The sequence below is a fragment of the Nelumbo nucifera genome, chromosome 1 (genome assembly GCF_055504915.1).
Source record: "Nelumbo nucifera cultivar China Antique chromosome 1, China Antique-T2T, whole genome shotgun sequence".
NCBI classification, from domain to species: Eukaryota; Viridiplantae; Streptophyta; class Magnoliopsida; order Proteales; family Nelumbonaceae; genus Nelumbo; species Nelumbo nucifera.
In genome coordinates this window covers 163665954-163692610 of record NC_142649.1, presented here as the reverse complement: position 1 = coordinate 163692610, position 26657 = coordinate 163665954, and the positions used below count along the sequence as shown (strand labels likewise).

The 26657-nt window shown below is 35.1% G+C and overlaps 1 protein-coding gene across 3 annotated transcripts in view; it reads left to right on the top strand.

Moving 5' to 3' along the window:
- Positions 1-1862: 1862 nt before the first annotated feature.
- Positions 1863-26657, top strand: part of NRPA2 (nuclear RNA polymerase A2) — a 66287-nt gene continuing 41492 nt past the window's right edge. For 2 of the 3 annotated variants that reach the window (XR_016080536.1, XM_019200281.2), the window contains exons 1-14: positions 1863-2186; positions 2292-2374; positions 2492-2611; positions 5726-5802; positions 11522-11585; positions 11795-11865; positions 13601-13678; positions 13785-13830; positions 18483-18660; positions 18749-18801; positions 18910-18983; positions 19140-19257; positions 19867-19954; positions 22894-23009. Coding sequence is in view for 2 of the 3 variants with exons in the window: in XM_019200281.2 (XP_019055826.1) it covers positions 2021-2186; positions 2292-2374; positions 2492-2611; positions 5726-5802; positions 11522-11585; positions 11795-11865; positions 13601-13678; positions 13785-13830; positions 18483-18660; positions 18749-18801; positions 18910-18983; positions 19140-19257; positions 19867-19954; positions 22894-23009 (1332 nt within the window). In the remaining variant the exon portion in view is untranslated. The remainder of the gene's footprint in view (positions 2187-2291; positions 2375-2491; positions 2612-5725; positions 5803-11521; positions 11586-11794; positions 11866-13600; positions 13679-13784; positions 13831-18482; positions 18661-18748; positions 18802-18909; positions 18984-19139; positions 19258-19866; positions 19955-22893; positions 23010-26657) is intronic. The other variant, XM_088895050.1, reaches the window with a different exon arrangement.

Below are 26657 nucleotides of genomic sequence, written 5' to 3'. Positions count from 1 at the left end.
AGAGAGAGTGACATTCTTGTAATTTATAAGGAGAGAGAGAGAGAGAAATGGCAAGAGAGAGAGATGCCATTCTTGTAATTTATAAGGAGAGAGAGAGAGAGAAATGGCAAGAGAGAGAGATGCCATTCTTGTAATTTGTAAGAAAAAGAGAGAGAGTTGGTAGGAGAGAGAGCAACATTCTTGTAATTTGAAAGAAAAAAAAAGTAAGAGAGAGAGAGAGTTGGTAGAAGAGAGTGGCATTCTTGTATTTTGAAAGAAAAAAGCAAAAGATATAGAGAGTTGGTAAAGAGTGGCATTCTTGTAATTTCTATGAAAAAAGGCAAAAAATTAGATTCCACTTCCCTCGTCCTCATGCCTTCTTACGTACACATTTCAACTTAATATGTTTATATAGATATAGATATAAATGTTTTGTATTAAACTGAAACAAAGGAAATTTACTAGTGGAGGGTACCCTGCGTTGCAGGGTCTCACTCATAAACTATCAAGCCCGAGCTCAATTCGAATTAGAGACTTGAGCTTGAGCTCAAGCTCAGCTCGAGTCAAAAGCTCAGAAGTTCGAGCTCGATTACCTTTGATTGCAAATCTCTCAAGCAGTTGGGGTGCCGAGCCAATGTCTCCCTCAATTGCTAAGGTGCCAAATCGAAGTCTGCCTCAGTTGCTGAAATGTCGAGCTGAGGTTTCCCTAGCAGACGAGGTGTTGAGCTAAGGTCTCCCTTAGTTAATAAGGTGCCGAGCTGAAGTCTTCCTCAGTTGTCGAGGTGCTGAGTTGAGGTGCCGAGCCGAGGTCTTCCTCAATGGTTGAGGTGTCATCAAGCTCGAGCTCGATTCGAATTAGAGACTTGAACTTGAGCTTAGAAGTTCGAGCTTGGCTCGGATCGAACTTGATTACCTTTGATTGTAGGTCCCCTAGCAATCGAGATGCCAAGTTGAGGTCTCCCTGAATTGGAGAGAGAGTGGCATTCTTGTAATCTATAAGGAGAGAGATGACATTCTTGTAAGAGAGAGTGAGATTATTGTAATTTGAAAGAAAAAAAGCAAAAGAAAGAGAGTTGGTAGGAAAGAGTGGCATTCTTGAAAATTGAAAGAAAAAAAAATGCAAGAGAGAGAAAGAATTGGTAGAGAGTGACATTCTTGTAATTTTTATGAAAAAAGGGTAAAAAATACAGTTAGATTCCATCCTATCTTTAATGAATCTCTCTCCTTCCGGTTTGCTTCCAATCTATCCATCACATCAGTTTTCTGCTATACAATTCAAGAAACGATCAAGAGTTACTAAGCATATATGCACATCTCCAAGGGCTAAAACTCCACAAAAAAAGCAGAGGCATAAAAATCAAGTAGAAATAAGGCTATTTATTGAGTTCACAGAAAGCAAAACTCAGCCAAATCAGTACTTACACAGCACATCTCCCACGATCACGAATCACATGTACGCGCATATCTTGGATCCAACCACAGCCAACACCTTCCTTTTGTACAGAGAATCGTAGTTGTGACCTAACAGGGGGAAATCCAGTAACTCTCCTCACAACAACTGCAATTTCTCTGTATACAAAAGGAAGGAATGGGTCACATCATCTGATCCTCATCTTCAAAGCCTTTATATGAATGGAGAAGGAAGAAAAAGGTACAAATCTCCTCCTACTATTTTTGGTGAAGGCCGCAGATTGATTATATATACAAACACAGATATGGACTCATCCGTTTTGGATTATGAAACCTAGTACGGAAAGAATTCTGGTTAAACCGTTCGGGCCGATCCGCGTTTGTTACAAACCGGCCGGTTTCAATCATCTCTAAAGTCTAAAACCCTAAATAAACGGCTAAACCCTGAGTCCCCCCCCAGTCCCCACTCCCTCACGAGCGACCGACGTAAAACCACAATTCTGCTGCTATCAGTCGCTGTAACAGAGAGAGAGAGAGAGAGAGAGAGGGAGAGGGATACTAGAGAGGGAAGAGACGGAGAGATTTCTTTCACTGTTTTGTACAAACTTTGGTCGACGAAAGCGTTGGAAAGATGGGGGCGGGGAAGGATACGAAGCATGACTACGAGTCGCTGCGCGAGCTTTTCAAACCTCATATCGATTCTTTCGATTACTTCGTTGATGCCGGGTTGGAAACCATGCTCATGCACATCAAACCTGTCGAAATTGTTGATTCGTTCACCAAAACCAAGCTTCGAAATATCCTTTTCATACACATGATACATTCACGCCCTTCTGTCTCTCTATTTTTTTTTTCCATTTTGATTGATGTTTTTCTTTTGTTGTTTCTTGACTTAATCGTACTTTGGTTTGGTAAGTCTGAATTATATCCTCCACAAAAAGAAAGAATTTCCAAATCAATCCGTGATCCTCTGTTACCATTCGAGGTAGTGTTTCTCCTTAATTTGTAATAGTTATGTTCCACTCTTTCTTCTATTCTACAGGATTTTCATATTAATATCAAGGGTTGATTTTCTTTACCATTTTTTTGTGGATTGCAACAGTGTAGGCAAGCTGGAATTTCATATTCTGGTAAATTCATGGTGGATGTTTGCTTCCAATACAATAACGGCGTCGTCGTGAGAGAGAAATTTGGCTTTGGACAGCTCCCTATAATGCTAAAGGTTGGTCAATTTAGTGTTTTAACTTCATTTCTAAGTGTCCTCAAATTTTCTCTTAATTTGTGCCATGCTACATTTGAAGATTGAATTCGATTTTTCAAAAACTTATAGGTTCGCAAATTCTTTTATGAGCTTGCAAGTTTTGTTACAGCAGTTTGCATTATTAAATCGATAAAACGGGATTGTTATTTCATTTATGGATCATCATGTTTGTCCCAATTTCGTTGGAAGGTCCCAAAAGTGGGCTGGTTACGTTTGTTATGAAATAATGATGTTACTTGCTACCATTGATAACGCAGTATTGAATTTATACAGACGGCCTGTTTGGGAGGGCTTAAGCTTAAGTTGGGATGCTTAACAATAACTAATAAGGAATCACTCAAAAAGAAAGCTACCAAGGAATAGTAGTTGGAAAGAGGCAACCGACACTTGATGAACCTGGTGCTTCTGTCATTATGAAAAGATGATGGTGGCATAAAAGGAGTGGAAATTAATAAAAGGAAGAGAGAAAAGGACATTTCTGTCTTATATGGGAAGTTTTAAAGTGAATTACAGAGAGAGCTGGGGAAAGCTAAAAAAGAGAAGCTTGAGGTGAGAGCCTTTCTGACTTGGCTTTGTGTTTTCCACCAAATGTTGCCTTTTGGCTTTCTGTTCCTTGAAACTCATGCAAGCTGAAAAGCAGGGGTGTTATGGTCCTCCCAAATGGCTACCTAGGCAAATGTTTTGGCTGATTCTCTTGCTAAACAAGGGATCTCAAGGGTTTCTTTGTACTGGGAAACTTTGTAAACTGATTTCTGTCTGGTTTGAGTTTTGTGCTTTCATCTTTAAAGAAGAGGTCGCATCTCGTGCCTCTTCTTAGGCTGTTTGTATGCTTACTGTTTCACTATTAATATCGATTTCTTTCATTTATAAAAAAACTATAGTTACTGATGAATTATCTAGGTCAAAAGAATTGGCTGACTCCACAGTTTACAAGTTTTTCATTCTATTACCATTCTTTAGATGCTTTTTATTAGCAACACTTCTGGCTTTGCATGTGAAAGGACAGATCACGGAAGACTCAATGTATTTTTGTTGAAAGCATTGTTGTCGAGTGGCTTGTTCATTGTTGAAGATGTTCCATATCAGTGATTTAAAAGGCATGCCTACACACACTTCAAGGAATGTACCTTGTTAGGTGCAGACATAGCCCCTTTCAAAATGAACCACCTTTTTTCTCATAAATTCAAAATGAACTACCCTGACTGATATACATCAATAATTGCATCCTTGTTTCTTTCCTTCTGTACAAACACTCATGTGTTCTTTTCCAACCATATGGTCCAAATAACTACAGCCCCGGTGCATCTCCACATTATATCCTTCCTCTTTTCTCCTTCCAAGCTAGCATAGGGGAAAACGGGGTTTACATGTTGTTTGGAGGATTCCATCTGCACCCAAAGAGAGAGAAAAGCCAAACCCAAATACAAGAAACTAAGGGATAGGAGATTACCAAGTGAAAACATGGCTCACCATTGCCTTGCAAAGAAAACAGCAATGAGGAGACAAAACAACATGATGGTCGCCTTTTTTGAAGTAAATCACAAGTATTAATTTTCTCATTTAAAACCTCCCAAGAGAAAGCTATGATTTACTGGGGCATATGACCATGCCAAATCTCTTTAATAGGAAAAAGCTGCACCACGGGGGAGGGTCAGTTAACAGTTAGAAAAAGGAAGCACAAGAGGAAAGACTAAAAGAAGAGGGAGTCTAAACCAATGATTTAAAAGGTGTGCCTCAGGCGAGGCGCATTTCAGGGTATGCGCCTCGCCTAGGTCCTAGGCGCAATCCTTTCAAAAGGCGCGCCTGATGCGCCTTGCACCTCAGCCCAAGCATGCACCTTTTGAAAATTTTTTGCTTTTTTGCCTTTTTTGAACATACCCCCGGCCCCCCGTGCCACGCCCCTCGAGGCAAGCCTAAATAAGCTCCGAGAACCCCCAATTCGGTAATGTTGTTCATTCATTCATCCTAATAAAATATCTTCTTAAAAAGCAAGTAAAACTATAAAATCACTATTTTTTGTGTAAAAACTATGAACTTAAGACCTAACGTGGACTTACTTAGGCTTGCCTCGAGGGGCGTAGGACAAAGGCGGCTCGTAGAATCAGGAACGTAATATGTTGTACATTACATTAGCTACGTGAAGTAATGCAATTGAGTGAAAAAAGAGATTAGAGGTTTTAAATGCTTGAAAATGTTTTATATGTTTGATTTTATTTTTAAATTCTCATTTGAATATGCTTTACATAATTACATCTTATATTTATGTATTTTAATTTTAGATAATAGGTTTTTTAAAATTTAAGTTTATATTTTTTATTAATATTATCTTTAGTGTTTTTTTATTTTTTTTTTGAATTTTTTTTGAATTTTCTGACATTTTTTTTTGATTTTGTAGCATTTGTTTATAATTTTGCGCCTTGCTTCAAAAAGGCGCGCGCTTTGCCTCAAAAAGGCACGCGCTTTGCCTCAAAAAGGCGCGCGCCTTGCCTTGCGCTTTTAAAACATTGGTCTAAACCCAACAATGGGACTTTAAAGGGTCCAGGAAAATGCCTTCAAGGATTTGTAAAAGTTTAAGCACACAAGGAACCTCTGAATGCCTTAAACCCCTTTTGTAACCCAAATCGCATTCAAAGCCAAGGTTTGCATACAATATTATAATAGTTAAATTAAATAGGAAATATTACTTGCAAAGTAGGTATTGATTTTTCCAGATGAAAAGAAGCCATTGTTAAGTGTTGTATTGATGGATCTTGTTACTTGCTCAAGATTTATAGTTTCTACATTGTTTGTTGTTACATTGCTGCATTTCATTTATTTATTTTTGATTGCTTTTCATATTATTTTAATTCGAGAGACATTTTTACTTATAATCTTTGTCATAATCTAACTGCTTGTGATGAGGTAAATATTGTGTAAGAAGAAGATAACGTTTAAATTAAGGATTGTATAAGAGAATCATTGAATAGCTTGGCATGTTTTGACCTGACAAAATTTTTAAAGCTTAGACTCTCTGTATCTTTTACTTATCATTAATTTGCTCTTTCATTTGATGACTTTGGTTTGTTGTTTGTGTAGTCAAAGGTTTGTCACCTGAGAGGTGCTGATCCTCAAAAACTGGTATCTTACAAAGAAGAAGCAACAGAAATGGGTGGGTGAGTAAACATATACAGCAATACTGATGTTTTCCAACTGTAGACTGCGTGATGCTATGCATGCATGCTAGCATTTGGAGCTTTAATTGGTGGTATCCTGTGTTCAAGGTTCTTCCTATTTTCTTGATGAAGCTATGATGTTTCTTTAGTTGTGAATTTTGGGTTTCCAAATTTCTAGGGTTTTATAAAAAGGGGCAGCCTAGTGCATGAGGCTCCCACCAATGTGGGGTCTGGGGAGGAACAGATGTAGGCAGCCTTACCCCTACACATAGGGAGAGGCTGTTTCCAAGATTTGAACCCTGGTCACCTAGGTCGCAATGGAGCGACCCAACCGTTGTGCCAATGCCCGCCCTCTCTTGGATTTGATAACAAGAAGAAAATATATTAGGAAGAAGATCATGAAGAAAGAAAGATGAAACATAGGAATGAATGTTGCACTAGCCAAAGAAGCCACCATCATGTTCACTAGTCACTGGAGCACCCACTACAAGAAGCAGCACAGTATTCTAACCAGCCTCATGCATTTCACATAGAAGGAATTTATTAAATGGAAAAATTGATTGTTAAATTAGAAAAGGGTCAGTTGAAAATATGAATTTAAGCTTATTATGCTATGCTGTTGCATGCTTGTAGAGTTGTATTTTTGGTAACATACATACATATATATCATAATTACAATAATGCCTACATTATTTTCTCGATCTTCTTATTGATAAAAAGAAAAGGTGTACAATTGGTATATGAAAAGAGTGCTAATGACTTAATATAAAAGGAAATATTCTGTCATTTCCAAAACTTCATTACCCCATACAATTAATGCTATGTTTGATTCCTTATGGTTCTCCCCTTGATACCAAGGAGGAAGATCATATGTAATGCTTGAGAACAATGCTTCTTTTGGTTGATCTAGGAAGAAAGAAATTTTTTGGGTTTCTCTGACTGACAGAAAAAGGATAGTCCTTATTATTCTCATCACCATTAGGGTGGCTCATTGGATATGTGCCAAAGAGGCGTTCTGGGATTTCTCCACTGATGAGGGGATGGGCATTTATGGCTTCCCCTTTTGCCTCTTTAGAGATTGCAGCCTATATTTGGGAACCCCCTCCCTTGAATCCACCAATCTAAACTTTGACGCGTGTTCTTTGGGCAATCTGGGCACTTTTTTTTTGATAGTTAGTAAATGGTTTTATTAAAAACTCAACAATAACAACTTATACAATGAGCTTTCCACAGAGAGGCACAAGGCACAGCCTCAATTACAAAAAAACAGATTACAGTTGAGCCCAAAATAGATGATACCTATGTATCCCTTGCTTAGCTAAATAATCAGCTATTCCATTAGCCGATCTCCTTTCCTATTGAATTCTTACAGTCATATTGGAGGTCAACCTGGGCACTTCAAGTATGGAAGTTGTTATGTGGCTATATTCTCTTGGTCTACATATAAGGGTGTAGCTAATTCTTTTTGACCTTAGCTCTCATCCCTCCTAATCAGTGTTGCATGGACTCTCCTAGTGGATGAATTGTTTGTGTTAGACACCTGTTGGGTTCTGACACTCCACGGATTCTTGTACTTCAATATAGCAATTTCCTTATGAACTTGCTTATTTGGCCAAAAATAATAGCTAATATTAAAGACAGCCTTGGGGCTGTGTTTTGTTTTATTTTTAGGAGCTATAGGTGTTGGGTTTTCCATGCAAGTCGAGTTGCTGGCAGTTTTGTATTGTTTAAGACTGAGCAGAAGGCTGAATTTGAGAAGCATAGTAGTGAAGGGTGATTCAAGGGCAATAGTGAGTTGGTTACAGGATAGAAGTCAAGGAACATTGAGCAGAAACATACATTAGGGGAAATTAAGCAATTGATAAGGGAGAGGATTGTGTCAATTGTGTGGTTTTAGACTCTTTAGATCAGTACACTTGCTAAACAGAGCCCCAGCAAGGAGTATATGTACTGGGGATCGGCAGATGAAATATAGCTATAATTCTGAAATGCAAGTAATGGGATTAGGTGGTGAAAATCCAGCCTAACAGAAAATACATGCTGTAATTGACATTAATTCTTTTGCCCCAATTAATTAATAACATTGTTATCCATAAAAAATGAATAGCTAATATGCAGAACGAATGTCATGATTTCTAGAAACTATTATTAAGTAACAAAGTTAAAGCTGTAGGTCTTTTTATTGGTATATAATGTTAGAATTTGAAAAAGTATGGACTATTTTGATAGTTTGTACTTTGTGCAGACATATTTACGGCTTCCTGTTTTTTCATCTTGCTGAGTTAGGCTCCCTGATACATGTTGGATTTTGATTCAACATGTCCATGGTCCATGTGTTCCTAAGTCCTAATCCAGTGGAACAAGATTGCCTCTTGTAAAATTGATAGACATGAGATCTGCTAGTGTCATCTGCCAAGCTGCATAATTGGTAATGATCCCTAATAGCCAGAGGGAATATCTTGTTTTGCTGATTTAGTGAATTCTGGTTGTTCACATGGATTTTTCTTCCCCCCCTCTCTCACTTCTTCTAATGATCTATCTCTTTGTTGTTTGGTGGAAAGAAAGCTATCTGCTTGCTTTTCTATCCATACTCTTCATTTCTAATCTCACCAAACCCTTCCACTACATAAAACCCACCAGCAGATCTGAAATTTGTAGGACCCCTATAACTAAAGAAATCCTCCAACTGCAGACCTTTTAATCTACGAAATGGGGATGCAACTCTCCATTTCCTTAAATCCTGAACAAGAATATGGCTATGGGTTTCCCATGCAATATGCTTATATCAAGAATTTATATGTAGTTTTGAAACTAAATGTCATTTTTGAAGACTTATGTTAATTCTATAAAATACATATAGAAGTATCCATTGCAGTATCTGATATCATATCTGACATCAGTATGCTAGGCATGTCTGCATATCCGGGTATCATATTATATAAACATGTTAGCATGAGAGCTTGGATGAACCCTAGGGCCTGCAACCAAGGCCCTTGAAAAATCATTCAGCAACTTGCGGCAAAGCATGCAAATCAACTATGAAGCAGCTAGTAAAACATCCCCCATTTTATTTTGATGGTAGTTTGAACAAGGATTGAAATATTTGATATATACGCCCGACACAAGGTGTGTTGTATCGCTATTGCTGCATACCGATACATGAGATGCTATGAACAAGGGCACATCTAGGGCTGTCAATGGACTTTGAAAAATCGATACCTGATTCGGCTATGAATTTAATTATCCTGGATTTGGATGTTAGAACTTGCATCCATTTAAATAATTGGATTAGATGCAGATCAAATCCCATCCAATTTGTTTAAAATTTGAGTCTGATAAAAAAGTATTCCTTTATGTATATATGTAGTATAATTATGTATATAGAAAGATATTATGTATAATTTATAAAGTTCAAACTGACAAGCTTAATATTTTTGCATTTATATATATATATATTTATTATACATATATAAGATAAAAGTAATTTGGTTTTTTTAAAATTTATTTAAATTTTTGGTCATTTTAAACACAATAACATGGTTGTAGATTAAATCCAAATCCGATTCAAAATCCAACATGATAATTGGATGCAGATGCAGATGCAAATCTAGAGGTTTCGTAATCGGATGCAAATGCAGATGTGGCCTGATTTGATCCGAATCTGATCTGTATACTGCCCTAGATCATCCCTTGAGTTCTGCGTATTGAGCTGATACGGGCACATATTGGTGTGTATTGCATTGTATCGGTCTGGTATGTACTGATATGGACCAATGCATATCATCGATACAATGCATCTATGCTGAGTCTCTTTATTAAAAAAAATGCTGCTAGTGTGACCCGAACACAAATCACTTTTATACCCAAACCTTAAATGCTCCATTTAACCACCAAGCCACCTTGGTTCTTGTGATAATAAATGAAATAAGTAGCTTTTATTAACTTTTGTATCCATATGCAATCAAAACAAATACTTATGTTTATGTTCAACAACTTACTTAAAATTAAAAAGAATAATATTCAAATTTGATATTCCATAAGCTAATGGAACAAATAATCTATCAAATCCACATTTATATCAAAAAATGATTTTTAATCTCAAGAAATTTATACAAAAATATTAATAATGGACTAATTTTTTTAGCACTTAAAATTTATAAATTTGCACATGATAAACATCTTAATTTTTTATATATTTTTATATTAATATTAAATGCCAACATATTTATTATTTATAAAAATAAAAATATTGTTTACAATATTTTCAAGAATATAATTTTAAGTTGTATCTATCAAATCCACTAATCCACATTTATATCAAAAGTGTTTTTTATTTCAGAAAATTATGGATCAATAATGGAATAATTATTTCAGAATTAAAATTTATGAATTTGCATATGATACGTATCTAAGAAATTTTAACAATTTTTTAAGATATTTATTGTTTACATAAATAAAAATATTGTTCACAAACATTTGACAATTTAATATTTAGTTGATTTTTTTTGTTAATGTTAACAAGTAAAAATAGCTTAATAAAAATAATTGATATGATAATTAAAACATAATAGTTGCATATATTTTATGCCTTAGTCTTAAATAGAAAATAACAAAATAATGGCTTTGTTTTGTATAATATATGTCTTGGACTCTTGATTGATGCATTATTAGCAAAATTTTGAAATCTATATATGCATCACACTATATTAATTATAATATATTTCTTGATATATATTATTAAAATATACATTCCTGTGCATTTATACATTATTTATGGCTATTTTGACACCAAATTTAGTGTTACTAATGTATTTATGGAATTTGTATGTATTCCCTAGCATATCCAAGCATTTCCATTTTTTTATCCATATTCATGCATTTCCAAAGAGTATTTGTATCTATATCTGAGTTGTTTGATATGATGCCTGACACCGATACTTTGATCCTTTTGTCTGAATGACAGCATCTTCTTATCCCCCACTTCCTTGTTTTAGAGCCTTGTTACTCCCACTAGGAACATAGTTGACCTCCAATTTCTTGAGATTTGGGGTCATCTGTGATTTGGATTCTTTCTTTTGTTCTTATATCTCCAAACTTTAGATGTTTCATCCATTCGCTAAATTGTATTTATATAAATGTGAATGCATTGAAAGTGTTGGAGCTGTAGGTTATAGTGCATAACAGTAAAAGTTTTTGGACCTCTCTAGTGTTGCTGGACTTTTAAATGCCAGATATATTGTTATAAATTCTATATGATAGCACTTTTGGCATAGTTACATAATTGTTGCTCATATTACCTCTTGTGTACTTTTCCTGTCTTTTCTTCTTTTTAATAAAACCTTCCTAACTATAATAAATAGTATTTTGTATATTGATAAAAAAATAGTATTTTTGTACCATAAGTTTGCATGATCAAAAATGGTATTTTGTATATTGTAATTTAGTTATTTTGTTTTTATTTCTATATGATAACACTTTTATACATGGTTAGACAATTTTTGCTCATTTATTTCTTTTATACTTTTCCTATCTTTTCTTCTTTTGAATAAAACTTTCTTATTACTATAATAATTGGAATTTTGGATTGTAAATGTGCATAATTTGCTTTTCATTTGCTGATTGGAATTTAATTATTTTGTGCTTATTTTTGTCTATTACTCTTGACTTTGAACTTCATTCTTTATCTTTCTTGGCATAACATTTGTTTTCTGTCTTTCAGTTATTTCATCTTGAATGGACTGGAGCGACTTGTTCGACTTCTAATTATGCCAAAGCGAAATTATGTTAGTCAACTTTTTTTTTGATTGGAATTATGTTAGTCAACTTTCATCTTAATCAGATACTTGTCATCCAGTTAGGCCTTTAGTTATTTTGTTAATCCATAGAAAAATCTGAGATTCTCTAGCACATAATGTGCACGATTTGAAGGTATTTCCTTCTTTTAGTTTTTTTCCCACTAATTTGATGGTTGAATTGGAATTTAATTTTACAGCCAATGAGTATGGTGCGGAATTCATTTCGTGAGCGGAGGGAAGGGTATACGGACAAAGCAGTTGTTATAAGGTGCTTTTTGTTGTTTTCTATTCATTTGGCTGATGTAATGAAAAGTTATTTGAATGGTATCATGTTATCTTTTTGTTATGCATGTGTTTCTTTGCAAATGTCATGATGAACTAGTGGTAATATTGCTTTCCAGAATTTCTTCTCATTGCTTCCTTAAAGTGTTAATGTATCCATGTACACTAAGGACCTGTTGTATAATGGGGACATAGAAACTGTAGAACATATATTATGTTCTCAAATGCTACTAAAAACCCAATACCAAATTTTGAACTTTTATTTATAAACAAAAAAAATACCGCCATTATCTCTGTATTCCCCATGCCCTCCTAAGAACAATTTTTTATCATGCTTTTGAAAATATGTACATTTGTTTCATTCCAAATAGTCCAGAATACATCAAAGAGCACAATCAACAATAGTTTTCTCCCTATTCTTTCTGCCTTTCAGGTGCGAACAATTAAATATTCTTCCTCTTTCACCTATGTGTTTGTTGACATGCAATGGTCTACCGGGCATCCATGGACAAGTGCATCTTTCTCAACCCGAGTCTTAGTCTTATTAACTTTCATAATGCAGCAGATGACTGCATAATTGCTGATCCTGGTTCTTCCGTTCTCAATGATACAACACCCATGACAAACCTCTTTGAGAATTTTTTGGATAGATAAGATCTTTGAGATTTTCTACTTAATTTTATGTCACGGAGTCACTCAGGATTTCAAATAAAGATATTAAGATTGGGGGGGGTTGTGGGGACTTCTTTGAATTACTTTTTATAGAAATCCGTGAATACACTAATTGATGTTTCTAACATGATTTCAATTGGATAGATTTTCTACTTAATTCCACGTCACTGAGTCACATAGGAATATAGGATTTCAAATAAAGATATTAAGATGGGGGGAGGGGGTTGTGGGGACTTCTTTGAATTACTTTTTATAGAAATCCATGAATACACTAACTGATGTTTCTAACATGATTTCAATTGGAGGGAATTTCTGTAAAATATTCTGGAATTTCTCACCCAAACAGCACATATTGTAGCCAATGGTTGATTCTAAAGGCATGGTGAATTGGCTGAAGAAAGGGGAGGGAATTATTTGGCAGTTAAGGAATGAGTTCAGGCGCTTCAAAAAAGCTTCTCAAGACATGACAATTCAAATAAGATGGATTAGAAGATCAGCTAACAGCATGGCCGATGGTCTAGCTAAGCAAGGAGTTCAAAGACAATCTATGTTTTGGGCTATGTTCTAGTTAGTAGGAAATTTCTGTTGGGTTACCCTTTTGGCTGTGTTGTAATTAAAGGGGTTGTCTTTTGGGTTTGCTTGGGGCTGTGATGTATTTAGTGGGACAATGTGGACTGCTTGTCCGCCCAGAACTTCTTATTGTACTTGATTTTCCTAATTAATGAATCTTCTCTGTGTTGCTGATAAAAAAGGTTGATTCTCGAGATGTTATCATTTAAGTGTTTCCTTAATTGATTGAGGGAAAAATACCATCTAACACATTGTTAAAGAAATTAGGCCATGACAATGTGCTGAACTGTTAATTTAGAAAAAATATGGCTGAAGTTTTTTAATTGTTATTTCATTTGCTAGATTTTTGGTGTATAATGTTTTTTAATCACTTAGTCTATGGTGTTCCATTTGATTCAGTTCTATTAGTCATGATAATATCTGGAACATGAGTTCAAGATTTCATGGATGTAGTGTCTCTTTTCTGTTTTTTATTTTAGGTGTGTGAGAGAAGATCAATCAGCGGTGACAGTTAAATTATATCACCTTCAGAACGGAAGTGCAAGGCTTGGATTTTGGTGAGTAATGCTGGCTTGTTGTTTTTAGAACTATGGAATATTTTTATTATTAACTTATGTTGTGTATTAGAATTGAAAATTTTTTTTTCCTTTGAAACTTTTGTAGGATAAGAGGAAAGGAATACTTGCTTCCTGTGGGCATTGTTTTGAAGGTTTGTGTTGTAAAATTGATCTATTTAGCAATTAGCATATTTTTTGTTCTTTGGTTTTGTCAATATATTTGTTTTTTTTAATTTTATGGTTTAATTGGTAAACATTTTTTCCCACTCATCCATCTTACCATTGGTATTCTTGCTATACTCATTTTTTTCAGCATGTTGTCTAATAATTGCTCAGCACTCTGCATGATGGAACATTACTGGTCTTTCTCACTAAAACATATTTGTAGGAACCTAACAACAGTCCTGCTAGGTGATAAATTGAGGGAATGCAGACTAAAATGTTTGTTCACATTTGGAGAAAACCATCTACTGTTCTACAGTTCCAGTGAGAAGAAGTAATGCATTCTGAGTTGAAGAGTCTAGAAGAGCTAGGGGTGGGCCAAAAAAGATATGGGATGAAATAGTGAGAAATGACTTGGGGGGTCCATCATTTCAAGGTTTAAAATGTCGATGTCGATGGAAATGTCTCTTACCAAAATATAGGACATATGTCGGAAATGTCGAGGGGAAATATTGTAAAAATTAGAGACATTGTGGAAATATTATGAAATATGTGGAAATATGCAAAGATATTTTGTAAAATGATAAAAGAAGCATTAATACATATTTCCTGATTTATTAGTAAATGTCTCATGCATTTTGATGTTTTTACAAGGTTATCTGATATTTTCTTTTCTTATTTTTAATTCTGACTTATTATAAATTCTAATATATTTATTTCACACTAGTAAATAGAAATACATTTATTCTGATTTTTTAAATATTAAAGTTATAATACATTATGTTTTATTATAAATTTAATAAACTGATTCTCCTTTTTGTAGTATTAAGATTATAATAAATTCTGATTTCTTATAAAACTTAATGAATTTATTATGATTTTTAATACTAAATTTATAATAAATTATGATTTAGTATAAAATTTATTCTGATTTTTTATATTAAATGTAGAATATGGTTTATTATAAAATTTAATAAGCATTTTCTGATTTTAATAAATATTTTAAAAAATACAAACTAGTTAATATTTTATTACTTGAAAAATATTTTATGTTTTATATTATAAAGTAATTAATTTATTCTTTTGTTTTTATATTTTGTTAATTCTTTTTATAAATATTTTATTTGAAATATTAAATAGAAATTATTAATGGAATAATCTATATTAATATACTGTATTATATTAATATAATATACTAATATTTTATATTTTTAATGTACATTAGTCGACATAATAGGAAAAACTGTATTTTTTTTGGTTATTTGGACCGATTTGGTCAACATTTCCGAAATATAGGAAATGTCGACCGACATAATGTAATTTTTATATTACCATCCACTTTCATATCGGTGAGCCTCGACATCGACATATGTCGGGCGACGTTAGTGACATTTGGCGACATTTGAAACCATGCATCATTTAATCATGGATATGACACTGAACAAAGTGGAATGGCAGAACAGGATTGATGTAGTTGACCTCATATAGTTGGGATAAATCTTAGTTGAGTTTAGTTGTTGAACTGTTTATTGTTTATGAACAATGCCACTTTAACCTGCCTCTTTAGTTCATTAATTGGTAGTCAATTGTGGTATTTATGCACACTACTATGTTCTTTTTAAGTACATGTAGATGAATGCTGGCCTAATTTCTTGCTAGAAGAATCATTGATAACTTAATAAGTAATAACGTTTTGAAACTTTATTCTCTTACATGATTTATTATGTTCATGCCATCAATTCCTTTTTTGTTTTTCCTTTTTGGTTGGGTAGCAATGTTTTTTCTTTTAATTCATGCCATGACAACACCTTGGAAGGCAATTTTTGGCACTCTCCCCAAATTCCTTAGGTTTGCAAGGTATGATGTTTGCTCTGAAAATTCAGTCCTCTTTTGGGAAGATGTTTTGGATGGCACAGCCTCTAAAAGACCGTTTCCCGTCCCTTTATTTTATCTCCCTCTTTAAAAAGAAACCAATCTCAAGATTCCTTTCCCCCTTGGTTCTCTCATTGGCCTGAAACCAGGATTCTAGGTTTTGTAGAGGCCTAAAGAGTGGTTAAACTGAACTTTGATGGAAGCAGTCGGGTATAGGAGGGATCCTAAGAGATAAGGACAGCAACATCCTATCTTTGTTCTCAGGACCAGTAGGAGTTGGAGACTCTACAAGGGCTAAGATATTAGCAGCAGTACAAGGTATACAGGTTGCCATTCAACTTGGAGTTGAGAACTTGATGGTTGAGGGGGTATCCAAGGTAGTAGTGGGCTGGCTGTCAAATCCAGAAACAGTCTTTTGGTGTTACAGGGATCTTCTGAAGAAAGTTAATTGGCTGACAAGGAATATGGCAGTTAGTTTTCAGAGGGTCAGCAGAATGGCAAATGGTATGGCTGATTCATTGGCTAAACAAGGAGTATCAACCATCAAGGGGAGATCTGTTTTGGGTTGCCTTATAATTGTAATTTTAGGCTAGAATGTGCTTTTTTTTCTCAGCTCTCAGCTCCAAGGGGGAGGTAATAACTGTAACATCTAGTGCCTCCTCTTAGACTGATTGTACACTTATTTATAAAACAGAAGTACCTAACTAAAGCCAGAGTGGTTTGGGCAGATCTGTAATTGGGGCATCTAAGCTTGAAAAGATTTGATTTCCTTTGTAACAAAAACCCATTGTATTTTATACTTTAAATTAATGAATTGATTACTGATTACTGATAAGAAAACTGAGGCAAGAGAGGTTCATCCCAGTATAACTGTAACCTAAAACTCAAAATAAAATGACAACAACTATCTTACTCCTAGCTTTATTCTTAGCTAAAAATTTGAATGACATAAGGCCATTGTAACAAGATACTCACACTAGCAACTAAGGATTGATGCCTTCTTTGATGATTCCATGGAAATGACGGACCTTCCACCTCATCAACTAAATAACAATTCACAACCTGTAAATCCACCCAACCTGCACCATATCATAGTAAAGAATTGTATAAATTGCAATCCATGAAGAAGTTATAGCATCTCTAGTGTAATATGTAGGTTCTAGTACCCATAGGTCTAGAATATATGAATTTCCTTGGATGACCAAGGGATGGATTTGTAAGTTGGACCTTGAAAAAGCTTATGATTATATGGATTGGTCCTTCTTGAAGGAATTCTAAGAAATTGTGGTTTTGGGGAAAGGTGGAGAGGGTGGATAAGGGGTTGTGTTAGTAATGTTCACTATTCCTTATTGTCAATGGTTCAGCTAAGGACTTTTTCCTGCCAAGAGAGGTCTTAGACCAGGCAGTCCTCTTTCCCCATTTTTGTTTACCCTTGTTGTAGATGTTCTTAGTAGGTTGATTTTGAGAGAATAAAGAGTGGGGCTTCTCAAGGCTTGGAGGGTAAGAAGGGAGTGAGTGGTAGAGGCTCATCTACAATTTGGAGATGATATTATAATATTTTGCATAGATGATAGGGAGAAGGAGGGTAAGAAATCTTACTGTTGGTGAAATTTTTCGAGAGAATCTCTAACTTGAAGGTAAATTTAGGAATGAGTTGCTTAGCAGGCATAAATCTGGAGGGGGGTGTGGTGTAATGTGATGTTATTCAGATTTTGAGAGTAAAGAGTGGGGCTTCTCAAGGCTTGGAGCGTAGGAAGGGAGTGAGTGGTAGTGGCTCATCTACAATTTGTAGATGATATTATAATATTTTGCATAGACGATGAGGAGACGGGGGTAGGAAATCTTACTCTTGGTGAATTGTTTTGAGAGAGTATATAACTTGAAGGTAAATTTAGGAATGAGTTGCTTAGCAGGCGTAAATCTGGAGGGGGGGTGTGGTGTAAAGTTATTCAGATATCCTGAGATGCTCAACTTCTCATTGAGCTTTCAAATACCTGGGGCTCCCTCTTGGGGGCAATCTTAGATGCTTGAATTTTTGGAACCAAGTGGTGGATATGTCCTCTAAAAAGCTAGCAGGGTGAAGAAAGAATTGCATCTCCCTTGGGGAAAGAATCCCACTAATTCAATCTACTTTATCCAATCTACCCATTTATTAGCTCTCTGTTTTTAGGATTCCTTCTTTAGTGGCAAAAAGGTTAGAAAATATCGTGAGGGATTTCTTGTGGTAATCATGAGGTATTTTTAGTGTCAACACCCATGGTTGGGACACAGGTCTGAATTCCAGGGCACCTTAGCTTCTCCTAGGAAATCTATTGTTGTTTTACTCCCTTCTTTTTGGGCTTTCATTAGGTATGATACTGTCTCCGAATTCCCTTAATAGTCTGTCTTTAAGGGATTCTTTTTGATTTATTCTCTAGGATGTTTCATAGTGAAGGTAGAGGGAGACACACATATAGTGGTCGGGTGGTCTGTTAAAAAAGAAATCAGTGCTAGAAGTGGGAAAGGAAGAAATGAATTGTACTAGAGCCTCCCTTGGTTCAATTAACCTTGGGTGGCCTGTTAAAAAAGAAATCAGTTCTAATATGAAATCTTCTTTGTACACAGATACAACTGATATAAGAATTATTTACTTTCATAGTTGCAACTGCATTTCCTAGGTGTATATTGTGGCGAGTTTAATTTAGCATTTATTATCTTGTTTTCTAGTGCCTTTAAAACTATAAATGGATGATTTGTTTACAATAATGAGGTTAGTGTTTATTGTTGACAGGCCCTCATTGATACTAGTGACCATGAAATCTATGTTAGTTTGACATGCCATAGTGAGGTAAATCAGAAGGCAAAGGGAACAGTTGGCACTCAACTTGTTGGTGAAAGAGTGAAAATTATTCTTGATGAAGTCCGGGATTTATCTCTTTTTACACACCTTCAGTGTATACAACATATTGGTACTTGTCAAGTTCACCTGTCTGTATTCTCTTTGTTAATAATTTTTTATGTTCTTCATGTTTATGGCCCTTTCCCTATTGAATGCAGGTGAGTACTTCCAAGCTATCATGGATGGACTGGAAACTGAATCTCATTCAGTTGTAAGTAATCACCTCAGTGTTTTGAATACATTGATTATAATTATAGAATTATCTATCCAAATAATTGTCTATGGGTTTCTGTCTTCCTAATTGCTTTAATTTATGTAGGTCGGGGAAGTTGTTCTGAAGGACTACATATTCGTTCATCTTGATAACAATCATGACAAATTTAATTTGCTTATGTTAGTGTCTTCTTCCTTTCAAATTTCATCAAATATATCCCACACTTCCTTATATTACCATCATACATTCTATTTTTGGAGTTCTCTGGATTTCTTTGTTTGACAGGCTTGATTTAATTATTATAATTACATTAATACTTTTGTGCTTTGCTGTAGTTTTATGCTACAGAAGCTGTTTTCACTTGTAGATCAGACAACTGTGCCAGATAACCCTGATACTCTGCAAAATCAGGAGGTGTTGCTGCCTGGACACTTGATTACTATCTATCTTAAGGTATAAATCTAAAACTTAATTTGGATAGTTACAAAGATTCTTCATCCAATGAGGAGATTGATAAGTACAGGAGGAGAAAAAAATAAAAATAAGCATAAAATAAGAGTGAGGGAAGAGGGGCAATGGGTACAACAAAAACACCAATGGATCAAACACCTATCCAAAGAATGCCAGCCTCACAAAGGAAAAAGCTCCAGGTGCTTGTATCCTACATCAAAAAATGTCTAACTGATGAAGCCCTGACCACAAGAAAAGAAACCACAAAATGCAGGAGGCTGCAGGCCTACAGAAATGACTCATTTGTCTACTCAACAAAGCAGCAAACGTCCCATCTTTGTGTTTTTCTTTCCTCTATCTCTCCTTATTGGGGATGTAAGGATTGACTGTTTCAGATTTAAATGGTCAATTTAATTAAAACACTTGATGTTTCTAAAAGAAAAAAGTAGGAATTTCAATCTGATAAGATTGGGGGCAATGATAATAAAATTAACAACAATAATCATGGTATTACTTTTTTGTGGTTCTTAAGTTGATTTGCTTATTTTATTTTTTGTCATATGAATCTAACTAATTTGGTTTTCTTTGTACTTGTTTTACAATGAGTTGTAGGAAAAGCTACAGGATTGGCTGTTGAAAGGAAGACGGCTACTTTATGATGAGATAAAGAACAAGGGAAAAAGTTCTGAATTTCTCAGCTGTATGTCATACCCTTATGTTTTCCTTTCATTTTTTTTTTCCTTTTTAAGCTTGTTGTAGAATAAAAAATCTCTTTGCAGCTTTTTTTTTTGTTCAGCATTTTCTTAAAATTTATTTCCTTGTTAGTCAATGAAATATGATATGGATGAGAAGTTTTGTAGCCCTGCACTCTTCTATGGGTCCCTCTGATTGGAAGCACAAAATATTTCATATTTTTTCTTCTATTTACTTTGATAGTTGTGCCTTCAAATAACCAATCCAGATCAGGTTTTATGGTACAATTATTGATATCCTAAAGCTTTTGCATAATTGTGCTTCATTAGTCTGGGAGATATTTGCTATTCTTTATTTGCTCTATTTTTGTGATTTTATTGCCTTTTATTTCCAACGAAGGAGGAAATATTGAAAACGAGTAATTGAAGGAGAGAAAAGAATCGTAATCAGCCGATTTATGGGCATACCTTTTGCATGTTAACAACCTACACATTGTGGCATCCTATCTAGAATATGTAGCTATATAAGAGTGAGGAATTTACAGTGATTTAAAATGTGCGACTGAGGCGTGCCAAGGCCTGTGGCTTAGCTAAATGGTGCTCCTTTTTGCTCTTTTGTACATTCATCCTTCTTCATACAAGACATATTTAAAAGATGAGGAGTTATAATTAAAATAACAAAATCAATCTTTTGTGTATGAACTAAAGATTTTGGACTCTAGCATAAATTTGTTTGGCCTTGCCTCAAGGGTCTCTGTATAAAGCTGCTCATAGAATTATGGTAATGTGATTTGGAATGGAATAAAGAGATTAACAGTTTCATGTGCTTGGATTTAATCTTATTTTTACATTTTCACTTTGAATATGCATTATATATATGTTTTTTAAGTAATACTATTTTTAATATTTCTGATATTTTGCATTTTTTTTTCAAAAATTCGCATCCTGCTTTAGAACGGCGATGCCTCGCCTTGTGCTTTGGGCATCAGGTGCAAAAAGCCCATTGCGTTTTTTTTTTTTGCGCCGTGTGCTTTTAAAACACTCGGAATTTAGTAACACATTTAATCTTATTGAAAACATGAGCAGTGAGAGAGAAAAGCATTGCCTCTATTGTATAACACAATTAATGTTATTGCATCAATGAAACAATGATGTATTTACAACATTCAAATATCCCGATGATAGGTAGGTTTTATTCACCTAATCCTATTGTTTATTACCTTACAATTCAGTCCAAAAAAGCTGATTATTAACCCGTTGCTTGGCCGTCGTGTCAAACAATCTGTTAGCAGATCTAGGAAGTAGGATCTCAACAAAGCCTTGGATATGATTTTTTTTTATGAGTAATAGTGCAATTTTATCAAAACAGAAACTGATTCAGGATTACAATCTCATGCAAGATCCTTTAGAGAGGTGCAATCTGCAGCCCCTCCTGACAAATACAAAGAGGTTAGGAAACAATTACTGGAATCACAACTGAGCTCAAAACAATTCTTCCCTATTTGCCCCTTGCTTGGCTAACATGTCGGCCAAAGCGTTTGCAGATCTCACCACCCACTGAATAGAGACTGACATGTTCCTTGTTAACCATTTAATTTTCTTAACTTCATTCTTATAGCACCAAACAGTCTCATCAGGTTTCCTTAACAGGCCCACCACCACCTTTGAGTCCCCCTCAATAATTAGTTGTTGTACCCCCATTTGGTTTTCAAACTGCACCCCTTGTACCACAGCTAGCATTTCTGCCCTGACAGCATCACCAAGTCCCAAAGGACCCGAGTACAACAGAACAACCTCTCCAAGCTCATTCATCAGAATCCCCCCCATTCCAGAGAGCCCTGGATTGCCTAAGCTGCTGCCATCGAAATTCAGTTTTAGTGAGCCTTCAGACTACTTTGTTCTTGATGGAAGAGCACCTCGCTATTGCCAACCAGTTTCTCCAAAAGTCATTAAAGGAGAACTGATGGAATAGGTCCAAAGTCTTCAACCATTGTATTGCCCTATTCAATACACAGTTTTTTAGTTGCTGGTTATTTCTTTCCTCTCTTGAAATATTCTATCATTCCTTTCTTCCCATATTGTCCAAACCAAGTCTCCTCACGCACATCTCCACATTGATCTTCCCTTGCTAGATGCCTAATGTTTCTCATAGTGTGGTAGTATTTCCATCTTTCTTTAGTATTCTTCATTAACAACCTTACCACTACCTTTGAATCACCTTCCACCACCACATCTTTTGGATTAAGTGAACTAAGCACTCAAATGCCTTGTAAGACAGCCATCAATTCTGCCCTGATGGAATCATCAATACCTATCCTGTGAGTAGATTGCTTAAAATAAATCCAAATTTTAGTTTTATCTAAAATATATGGTGGATGCCCCCACCTTGACGCCCTGTGAACTGTGATGAAAATTGTAAAGGAACAGAATGTCAACTAGCTCAGAACAATTGCATCTGATATGACTTTCCTTATTCAAATTTACTTTTTGATTTAAAATTAGTTTCCCTCAAAACTGTGTGATCTCCCCAGGACAACCCACTTATGATCCAGTTTATTCTCCTTATCAATAACAGTATGTATTTATTGTTCAAGGGATAAAAGGATAGATACAACAGTGGACTAGGACTTTTAAAGGTGGAACCCAGTTAACTCTCTTAGTTGACCCATAATCAATCCTTCCGGCAGCATTTAGATTTTCAAGTTTGCAGAAACTTTAAAGGAATGGGTGGTTTTTAAAATAATTAAAAACATCTTTACCGTATGTCTGCTTGTATTTGTTTTTGTATAGGACCTTATTCCTTGTTCTTCATGGTTATAGTAAGATTTTTCCCCACAAATGAAAAAACGCTTTATAGAAGAAAAAGTGTTAAACTTTTGTTTTATACTCACATTAATCATTTTCCTATTGCCTTAATTAATTGATTTTGGATCTGATATGCATATAGTGGCACATGTGAAGAAGGTCTTGGATAAAAATTCTCCAAAATCTATTGGTTTAGCTCTCGAGAATATGCTGAAAACTGGAAGGCTGGTTACACAAACTGGTCTAGACTTACAACAGGTATTTATATTATGGTAAATCTATTGACTTTGTCAATTCTCTATGACATTTTATGTTTCATAGTTTATACTTTCCTGTATTACTCTGGGTTGAACTATTAGTGTTTGATTTTTCCTTAGACTTTGATATACATATGTATATGCATGTATACATGTATGTAATTATGTATGAGAGAATACATATATGTATTTTGCATTCTGTTAGAAGGCTGAGGTGTGAAGTGAGGTGATAGAATCTTCTGGTGTGTGATGAGGCATAAGCCTCAAGGCATGGGACTATGCCTCCTGAGATCCTATTCTTTCAATGAAATCACCAAGTCAAATGATAAAAAATAAGCTATTTCTATGAGGATTATTTTTTACATATGAAGAGAAGAGAGTGTATATGATCTGATCATCATATAGACAAGGATTATGAAGCATCATTTTAAAAATGCAGACCCCAGAGGCGTGAGGCAAGGTTTTCCACTATCATAAGGTCTGAGATGCGAAGGCATAAACCTCCTGAACATGGATTTTTTAATTAATAAATAATTTAAAATAAGTAACTATATAACTAAGTTAATACCTCAAAAATCAAAATACAGGAAAAATTATGAGAAATGAGAATTTGTCACATTTGAATATTTGCCCACACTTTGTAATTTCTGGTTGGAGTGTGCTTTTTCTCAGTGCTCAGCTCTAAGGGTAGGTAACATCTTGTGCCTCCTCTTAGGCTGATTTTACACTTCTTCTATGCTTAATAAAATTCTATTCATTTATCAAAAAAAATTGCCTACACTTGTAGTATTTTTTTTGATAGATACACTTATATATTTATAGTATCTTACTAGGAATATTACAATAAAAAAGTTTGGAAGGTTTTCCTCCTTTGTATTTTAATAATACATAAATAAGATTATCAATGACTAAAATGGGATGAACAATGAATTATCCAAAGAATTTCCTCCTTTGCCTTGGGATTTTGGTTTCCGTAGAGGATTAAGGGATGAGGAAATTGAGTGTTTGTCTACTCTTCTATGTCTCCTTGATAAGGTTTGGTTGGATCCCTCGAAATCTGATAAAAGGATTTGGGCCATTCACCCCAAAGGGTCTTTTTCTTGTGGTTCCTTTTTCAAGTTCCTCTGCCAATCTCCCTCTCATCAGAGTTTCCCATTCAAAGAAGTCTAGTGTAGGTTGGTCCCCCCAAGGTTATGGCTTTGTCTTGGGAAGTGTGGCATGGTAAAGTAAACACGATGGACAACCTACAAAAGAGAAGACCCGTCCTTTGTATTTCACCAAACTGGTGCATTCTTTGCAGATATCATGGTGAGGATTGTAATCATCTATTTTTATCTTGTAGTGTCACTGCAGAGCTTTGGGCTTGGCTTCTATCTTTGTTTGGGTCTAGTCGGGATATGCCAGCAGAAGTAAGCACAATCTTTAACCCTTCTTTCTTCTCTTGGCCCCATAAAAGAGGAAGGAAAATGTGGAGATGCTCACGAGCAGCATTGTTATGGATAGTATGGGAAGAAAAGAATGCCAGAATCTTCCAAGAAAAAGGAAGAAGCAGTCAAACCTTAAAGGACTGCATTTTGTCCAGGTCTTTACATTGGTTAAAGACTCTAGAATTATTTAACCATTTTACTTTTACTGATTGTTGGAAGGATTGGAAGTTGGTAGCAAGATGTTCCTCCTACAAGGGAAGGGCAGTGACTAGCTAGGTCCCCCCTCCTCTTGGTTCTTTGAAGCTGAATTTTGATGGGAGTAGCCAGGGTAACCCGGGTCCTTCTGGGATGGGAGGTGTACTGAGGAATGAGGCTGGAGAGGTTGTCTTAATCTACTCTGGCCCTTTAGGAGTTGGGAACTCTATCCGGGCAGAACTGCTAGTTGCAATACAAGGAATACTTCTTGCAAAAGAAGTGGGCGTGGAGCAGCTTCTGATTGAAGGAGACTCTAAGACGGTGGTGGACTGGTTAAATAATCCGGAGGATGTCACTTGGGGCTACAAAAATGAGTTAAAGAAATTCAAATGGCTGACAAGAAATATGTGTATAACAGTACAATGGGTTGGGAGATCAGCTAATGCTTTTGCTGATGTCTTGACAAAACAAGGGATAAATAGGGAAACATTGTTCTGGGCACAATTGTAACTATTGTTTTAATTTCAACATTCATGTTTTCTCTGTTGTAGTTTGTGTGTTTGCTGTTTGGAGAGGCTGCTCCTCGTGCCTCTAAGGGGATCTTCTTGTATCTATTCATTATTTTAATGGAATTGATGTTATTTATAAAAAAAAATGAATTATCCAAAAAAAAAAGATGAACAATGCATGTAGAGTGTCTAGGAGTACTTTTATAGTTTTCTAAAATCTTACAGTACTCTTGATATACTCCTCGATCTACCCATGACCAGTTTATTGATCAACAAAAAAACTATCCACAACCGGCTGGCAGTAATAAGTAACATTAAAATCTGCCAAATTTATCCTATGATAAATTTCCATTGAGTTGACTAACTAAAATGAGAAAACTAACCTTTTTTCTTCATAATTGAAATTTCAACTCTAGATCACCAACTACTAAACTAAAATTAATGAAACTTTAACAGAGATAACTAAACTCATTAGCAAAACAGCAGGCAGGGTCCATGTGGTGAAACTTTGAAAAATTGACTTGATTGTTGATCACTATTGATAGTCCACAGTTATTATAAATCAAAAGGCAGCTTGATAAAGGCCATCTACTTGTCTGATCAGCCTAATATTTTGAAGCATTATTTTACACTCATTGGATCTAATATTTCCAAAATTCTGCTCAACTAATGGTTGGATTGAGGAAATTGTAGTGCAACTTCTGTAAGAAAGAAGTATTTCAGTGAGGGTTGCGAAATGGGTGAAAACCTCATAGTTATTCTCCTTATAATCTCAAGGAACAAAGTGGAAGAAGGTGATTGATTCTTCTGTAATAAAGAATGGTAACCACCACAAGAGGGTTTCATAAATCTGAAATTTGATGGTAATAGCATGTGAAACACCAGGCAGTCATGTGTAGGTGGGGTGTTTAGGGATGAGAGAAGTCATATAATTACTATGATCTCTGAACTGTTTGGAGTTGGGACTTGGGAACTTATTGAGGGTAGATGTGATGGCTATAGTGGAAGGTCTAAGGAGAGCAAAGGTGTTGAACATACAGAAACTTATTATGGGGGGGGGACTCAAAGGTTTATGGTTGATGAATAATGAAGAAGTTATGTGGGTCTATGGTAGTGAAATTAAAAGATTAAATGGTTGGCAAGAAGTATAAAGGTGCAAGGCATTTAAAGATGAGCTAATTCTTTGGCTGACACATTAGCCAGTCAAGGGGTTATGAGGGATCATATGTTTTGGGAAAATTGTTACTTCAATTGGGTGAGAGACTAAGGTCTCTATAAAATCAGTGTGTGGTTTTGTACATTAAGTTTAAATTGTAATGAAATACTTATCAAAAGAAAACAAACACTTCTGCCTAGAATATGGACTTAAATTTGACGGTTCCTCTTGCAACATTCTCTCGAGTTTCTTCTCTTGATTCTTTGTCATCACTTGCTTAAATACATATGCATAAAAGACTACATTTTATGTGTATGTGTCCTTAGAAGTTATATATGGGTTTGCTTTATTTTCAAAGTAAA